General features: G+C 42.2%; 1 protein-coding gene across 1 annotated transcript; it reads left to right on the top strand.

The window, feature by feature from the left end:
- Positions 1-340: 340 nt before the first annotated feature.
- LOC148575699 (uncharacterized) lies at positions 341-6,394 on the top strand. Its single transcript, XM_088501002.1, has 2 exons — positions 341-1,952; positions 6,240-6,394. Exon 1 carries the CDS (start codon positions 519-521, stop codon positions 1,935-1,937), a length of 1,419 nt encoding a protein of 472 aa, XP_088357128.1. The 5' UTR covers positions 341-518; the 3' UTR covers positions 1,938-1,952; positions 6,240-6,394.
- Positions 6,395-7,196: the final 802 nt, after the last annotated feature.

The raw sequence follows: 7,196 nt of genomic DNA, 5'->3' as shown, positions 1-7,196 counted from the left end.
CTAACCTTTTCCTCTCACTTCTCCCGTCGGCGTCGCTCAGGTTAACGTAAGCCATGCTGACGGTCTTTTTTGGCCGGCGCACCTGAATTCCGTCGCGGACTCGTGTTTCTCTGTTAGCAATTTCTCTCAGTTAGAAGTTTAATTAATTTTGATTAGAGATTCAAACTATTTACCCATGTCCATTAACGATTTCATCGTACTTGACCCAATTAACTCTTCTGGTCTACTCTCTTGAAAAGTGCCACGTGTTCCTTTCAGATTCGACATTTGTCCTGGCCACCTTAGCCACTGTTTTGGTCTCGCCACCACAGATGTCCTTGTACAATATACTATCTCTCTTCTTAGTTCTTATTCAATTGCTTCCAAGACAAAAAGTCAAAAAACACGGTTTGGAGACTTCACCGCAGGAAAAGTTTAAATAAAATGAAAAGCTTAGTGCTACTAGGCGGAAAAACATCCAAAAAAAGGAACATAAATTAAATACTGACTGGGATTCATAAGAAAGTAATTTGATCTGAATGTTGAAAAAGATGACATTCTCGGGCTTGCCCAAGAAATTGTCATACGAAGATGATGAGTATTTGTTTTATTTGATGGCTTCAACTATGGTTGGATTTGCTTTGTTCATCAAATTGACGAAGCAAGAAGTATATAGATTTGCAGGCAGTGTTGTTTCAAGTGTGATTGGATTGTTTTTGTTCATCAAACTGCACACCGAAAAAGAAGCGTCAGCGTTGACTTTTACTTTTGCAGTGTGTGGATTCGTTGAGCTCATCAACCTTACTCGGAAAGAGGTATGGAGATTTGCTTTGAGTATTGCTTCGGCCATAGTTGGATTGTTGTGTTACGCTCTGAGTTCCTCTTTCAACGACCTATTTGGAAAGTGGAACGCCTTAAAGATCATTCTTTATATGGTGTTTAGTCTTATTGTTTTATTCCTCGTTTGGTTTGCCAAACAAGTAAGTTTTCTTGGCCAACACAGAGGAGTTCCTGTGACATTCTTGGTTTGGGCGTCCACCACGGTGTACTCCTTCTACTCCGATAAAGCTTCGAAAGGGACACCAGACGCATACAGCGTGGTCTCCTGTTTTGCCTTTGCTATCATGTCGTTTTGCTGTGGATTCGAGGAATTGCTGTATTTCTTCTGTGGAGTTCTTACAGCGCAGTTGATGAAAACAAAGATGTTGTTAGGTGTTATGGGAATAAGTTTCAGTTATTTCCTAATTGCCACTGATAGCAATCTGATTGACGAACTAAAATGCCTTGCACTCCCACCGCCCAAGCAAGAGCTGTGGAGATTTCTGGGTGTTGCTTCTACTATAATTATTCATCTCTCCACCGCTCTCAGCCTCCCCGATCATTTATTCGGGGACTCCTTAAAGATCCTTATATGCGGTGCATGCATTCCTATGCTCTCTGGGCTCCTACTCACTTTGTTAAGCATTTCGAGGCAATCCTACTCATTGATAATCCATATCAAGGCTCATACAACAATCATAATGATAGTTTGGACTGTTGTAAGTGTTCTCTACCCGTTCTTATTAGACGATATAAAGAATGGAGATGTACACAAGTTGGTTTCTTGGGGTTCCCTTGCTGTGATGCAACATGCCATTCCAATGCCCACAATATACCGAATTTGCTGCTTCTATGTATTTAGCCATGCTTTTATTGTAAAACTAATGGCCATAAATTTCCTCTTAAGCTTTCTTGGACTTGCTTTTGCTCATTTTCACGTAATTTTCGATATTTATCTAGTCTATAATAATAAACCTCCACCTTTTGGAACTGTTGAAGAAGCTTCAGCACATTCTACTGGTGAAGATCAACCACAAGTTGTCTCTTCTGCGGTGGCTTCTCCGCAAGCCAGTCATGAAGATCAACCACCGCAAATAGTCATAGAGGAAGCTTCACCACAATCTACTGCAACTGCTTAATATATATAATTAATTGTATATTGTTAGAGAATCATTAGAATCAATTTAGATCAATTAGTATCGTCTATATTTATATAGTATATCTGTATATTAATTGTAGGATATTATGCCTTTATTACTATGATTCATTAGCACCTATAAATACTCCTTGTATATTGTACCTTTCAGCACACTGAATAATACACAGAAATATTCTCCTTAGCTTGGTCTCTTGTATCTAACATGGTATCAAAAGCCTAAGGTTTTTTTTTTCAATGAATTTTTGTTCATAGCCTTCTTGTTTTTCTCTTCCGATAGTGCCTCTTTGCTCTCGTTTTTCGATCTGTTTTTGACGTTTTGGTTCATCACCTCCGGCATCATCGTGTTCTTCTCTTCGTCAGCTTTCCAACGCCGCCGAGATCGCCGCCAGAAGCCACCGGACGCGCCCTCACGCGCCGCCGGAATCTTGCTGCCCACCTCAATTGTTTCTCCTTCCAGAAGTTTCAGCAACCGTTGGATCTCGGCGCCGATCGGACGATCCTCGCGCTCCCACATGTCGCGACACAATCCTTGTGCTCCAGTAACCCGCGAACGACCCGACCCGACCCGGTTGCCCACCCGCAGTCCACCTCATCGCCAATGTGGCCTGTCGCTCCTCTCAAGCGCCGCCACGTGTCATCGCTCCGCTGACGTCACTGCTGACGTGGCAGACAAGCGGGATCCTCCCTAAGATTTTTTTGTGAGCTCTTTCCGATTCTGCACTCTGATTTCTCATTTTCTGCTCTGAAATTTCCATTTTCTCTTCTCTCTTTGATCTTTGTGATTACTATCATGGAAAAGCCAGATGCTTTTGCTGCCACCGACAGAAAAGGTAAATTCTGTCGAAACTGTAACTATTCTGAGCACCTCTTCCCCGACTGTCCTTCTGTTGAATGTCGCACATGCCACCAGATAGGTCATATTAGCTACCATTGTTCACAACTGTTCTGCCGTTACTGCAAGCTCTCGGGACATTTAATTACTACCTGTCCTACTCACCCACCACGTCCTGATCCACTCAACTCGTCTCCCATCTCTCTATCTGATATTGCATCACTTCTCCAGCGTCTTCTCTCTGTTTCTAGTAATACCCCTGCTACTTTTTCCACCCCTTCAGGTAATTCTAAATGGTACTTTGACTTGGGTTGCTTTAATCACATGTCTCCATTGCGTAATATTTTCTCGTCCATGTCTACCACTACAAATGGACCTTCTGTCAATATTACAAATGGCTCCCTCTTGCACGCAACACACAAGGGTTCTATATCCCAGTCAACTCTTACTCTTCCTGATACTTATTATATTCCCAAATTAAACTTCAATCTTATTTCTGTTGGTCAACTTGTTGATCTGGGTTTTGAAGTCACTTTTTTCGTTTCTGGTTGTCGTGTACAGGATCCTCGGACGGGACAAATCATCGAGACTGAACGTAAGGTCGGAAGGTTGTTTAAACTCGAGAATCTTCATATTCCTCCTGTACCAAATCTCTATGCTGCTTCTTCTTTCTCTACCCTCCACTTATGGCATCAATTTCTTGCCAAACTGCCAAACAACCTACTTTATCTTTTTACAATAATTCATCTCTTGCTTGCTCTCCTTTTGATCTCATTCACTCTGATGTTTGGGGCCTCGCTCCCACTACCTCTATGGGCGGAGCTCGATACTTTGTCGTTTTCATTGATGATTATTCTCGTTTTACTTGGGTTTATTTGATGACTAATCACCATGAGTTACCTCAGATCTATATCAACTTTGCTACTATGATTAAAACTCAGTTTTCCAAGGTCATTAAGGTTTTTCGACGTGATAATGCTATGGAATACCGTGATTCCAAACTCTTAGCCTTTCTTGCAGAACATAGTACTTTGTCTGAGTTTTTTGTCCTGGTATATCTCAACAAAATGGTAGAGCTGAACGCAAACACCGTCACATTCTTGACTCCATCCGTGCAATGCTCCTTTCTTCTTCGTGTCCTGAGCGTACTTGGGGTGAAGCTGTTCTTACTGCTGTTCATGTTATCAATAGACTCCCTTTGAGCGTCTTTATCATACCTCCCCAGATTATAGTTCTCTTTGAGTTTTCGGTTGTGTATGTTTTGTTCTTCTTCAGCCTCATGAACATAGTAAACTTGAACCTCAGGCTTGTATGTGTTGTTTCCTTGGTTATGGCACTTAACACAAGGGTTATCGTTGTTGGGATCCTCTCTCTAAACATATTCGTATATCTCGTCATGTTGCCTTCTGGGAGCACCACATATTTTCTCGGTTCTCATCCTTTGAGTCCATTCCTACTACTCAATCACCTTTGTTTACTAACCCCAATGTTGATCTTTTTCCTAGTGATTATTCTACAGATTCTATCTCGAGTGACCCTCCACAGCCTCCTGTTCTTCCGCCTTCTCCATCTCCTGATGACTCCAGACCAGACGATGATCCTGCTCCTACCGTCATACCTCCTCCTCCCGCTCGTTCTTCTAGGGTAAGGAATCCACCTCCTTATCTTCTTGATTACCATTGCTTTTATACTATCCTTCATCAACATGAACCTAAGTCATTCAGAGAAGCCTCCTCAAACCCAAATTGGCAACAAGCAATGCAGGAAGAAATACAGGCACTTGAAAAAGCACACACTTGGAATTTGGTTGATCCTCCTTCTGATCAGGAAGTTGTGGGCAGTAGATGGGTATACAAGATCAAGACTCGCTCTGATGGCTCTATTGATCGTTATAAGGCCCGCTTGGTTGCTCAAGGTTGTACGCAAGAGTATGGTATTGATTATGAAGAGACTTTTGCTCATGTCGCTCGTCTTACGTCTGTTAGAGCTCTTCTTGCCATTGTCGCAGTTAAAAAATGGTCTCTCAGTCAGATGGATGTGAAGAATGTAATTCTTAATGGGATTTGAAAAAAAAAAAGTCTATATGAAACCACCTTCGGGATATCCTTGTCCTTCTAATAAGGTTTGTCTCCTTCGCAAGGCACTTCATGGACTTAAGCAAGCTCCTCGTAAATGGTTTGACAAGTTCAGTACTACCATATGCAGTCTTGGTTTTACTTCTAGTCCTCATGAGAATGCCCTCTTCATTCGTAAAAGTGAACGTGGATTTGTTCTTCTACTTTTGTATGTTGATGACATGATCATTACTGGGGATGATGTTGATGGTATCTCTGATCTCAAAGCCTCACTTCACCGTACCTTTGAGATGAAAGATCTTGGTTCTCTCAGCTATTTTCTTGGTCTCGAGGTCATCTCCACCGATGATGGCATCTATCTCTCTCAGGCTAAGTATGCTTCAGATCTTCTTGCTCGAGTTGGGATTACAGATAGTCGCACTGAGTCTACTCCTCTTGAGCCTAATGTTCGATCTACCCCTATGGATGGCACTGTTTTGGATAATCCGAGTCTCTATCGACAGTTAGTTGGTGGTCCTGTCTACTTGACTGTTACCCGACCAGACATCGCCTATCTGGTTCATGTACTTAGCTAGTTCCTGTCAGCTCCTCGTACTACTCACTATGCGGCAGTTCTTCGCATTCTTCGCTACATCAAAGGCACTCTATTTCATGGCCTTTATTTTTCTGCCCATTCCTCTTTGTCTCTTCAGGCTTACTCCGATGCTGATTGGGCTGGTGATCCCACTGATCGTCGTTCTACTACTGGTTACTGTTTGTTTCTTGGCGACGCTCTCATTTCTTGGCGTGCTAAGAAGCAAACGTTCACTGCTCGCTCAAGCACAGAAGCTGAGTATTGTGCCCTCACTGACGCCACTGCTGAAGTTATCTCGGTTCGTTGGCTTCTCGAAGATCTGGGTGCTCCTCAGTCGTCCCCTACTGATGTTTTTTGTGATAACCGCAGTGCTATTCAGATCGCCCATAATGATGTGCTTCATGAACGCACCAAACACATTGAGATTGATTGTCACTTTGTTCGGCAACGTATCCTTATTGATGCTGTTCGTCTCATCGCTGTTAGAACACTAGATCAGACTGCTGATATCTTCACGAAAGCTCATCACCCGACTCGTTTCCGGACTTTGTTATCCCAACTCAAGTTGGTATCCTTAGCTCCCACTTGAGTTTGAGGGGGGATGTTAGAGAATCATTAGAATCAATTTAGATCAATTAGTATCGTCTATAAAATAGTATATCTATATATTAATTATAGGATACTATGCCTTTATATCTAACATATATCATGCTTTTTTCTTTAACAATTTTCACTAATTTACAGTGTTAAGCATATATGAATTTTTTTTATAAAAAATCTCTATGTATATTAAAAAATTAGTATATATATATATATATATATATATGAAAAAGTACAGGAAGATGAGTTTAGTGAACAATGCAGATATGCATAGAGTAACTTCCTTTTTTTACTTGTGATTTCCATGATTTCGTAGGGGTGTAGTGTCTTTTTACTTTATTGGAGTCAATTTTAAAGTCCATTGTTCCCATTGTTTACGAAAGTCATTATCTACCTAACAATATATATATATATATATATATATATATTTCTAAGGGATAAGTATGATTTTGGTCCCCAACGTAGAGGCTGAAAATTTATTTTGTCCCCGACCTTTTTTTCGCTATAAAATGGTCCCCAAAGTTTCAGTTTGTTTTAAAATCATTCTTTTTACCAATTTTATTTTTTTATTATCAAATTACCCTTCATTAAAAAAATAATAAAATAAAATAAATATAAAATAAATAAATAAAAAAAGAAAGAAATGGACAGACAGAATCGGGGGAGGAAAGAAAGGGGGTGGGGCACGAGAAGGGGGGAGGGAAGGGAAGAAGGGGGAAGGGAGAGAGCACCACTGCACCGCCGCACCGCCACACCGCCGCCCTGCCGCCTGTGATCTGCCACTGCTCCCTACACTAATAACAAGAGAGGAGAGAGCAAAGGGAGAGAGAAAGAGAAGAGAGGAGCGAATTAAGATAAAACAGGGTGAGGGGGAGGGAAAGGAAGAAAGGGGGAAGGGAAGCCGCCGTCCCGCCGCCGCCGCTGCTCCTCTTCCCTTCGCGCTAACCCCAGAGCAAACGCGACCCTCTCCCCTCCTTCTCTCCTTCCCTGTCTCGGACGATCTCCTCGAACCAGAGCTCACCGCCGGCGAGCCTCTTCTGCTTCACAATGGTGCAGCAACGTGGAGCCTCCCCTGCTTCACCACCACGCAGCAACGTGGAGCCTCCTTTTCTTCACCACCACCACCGCCAGTGAGCCTCCCTGCTTCCCCTCTCTTAG

This window comes from Arachis ipaensis, chromosome B1 (assembly GCF_059453495.1).
Source record: "Arachis ipaensis isolate K30076 ecotype BB chromosome B1, ASM5945349v1, whole genome shotgun sequence".
In the NCBI taxonomy this organism is placed as follows: Eukaryota; Viridiplantae; Streptophyta; class Magnoliopsida; order Fabales; family Fabaceae; genus Arachis; species Arachis ipaensis.
The sequence above is the reverse complement of the archived record's forward strand: the minus strand, read 5'-3'. Positions and strand labels throughout refer to the sequence as shown.

Bases quoted from the DNA above. Each gene is read 5' to 3' on its own strand.
- LOC148575699 (XM_088501002.1), top strand. From the start codon at position 519: ATGTTGAAAAAGATGACATTCTCGGGCTTGCCCAAGAAATTGTCATAC.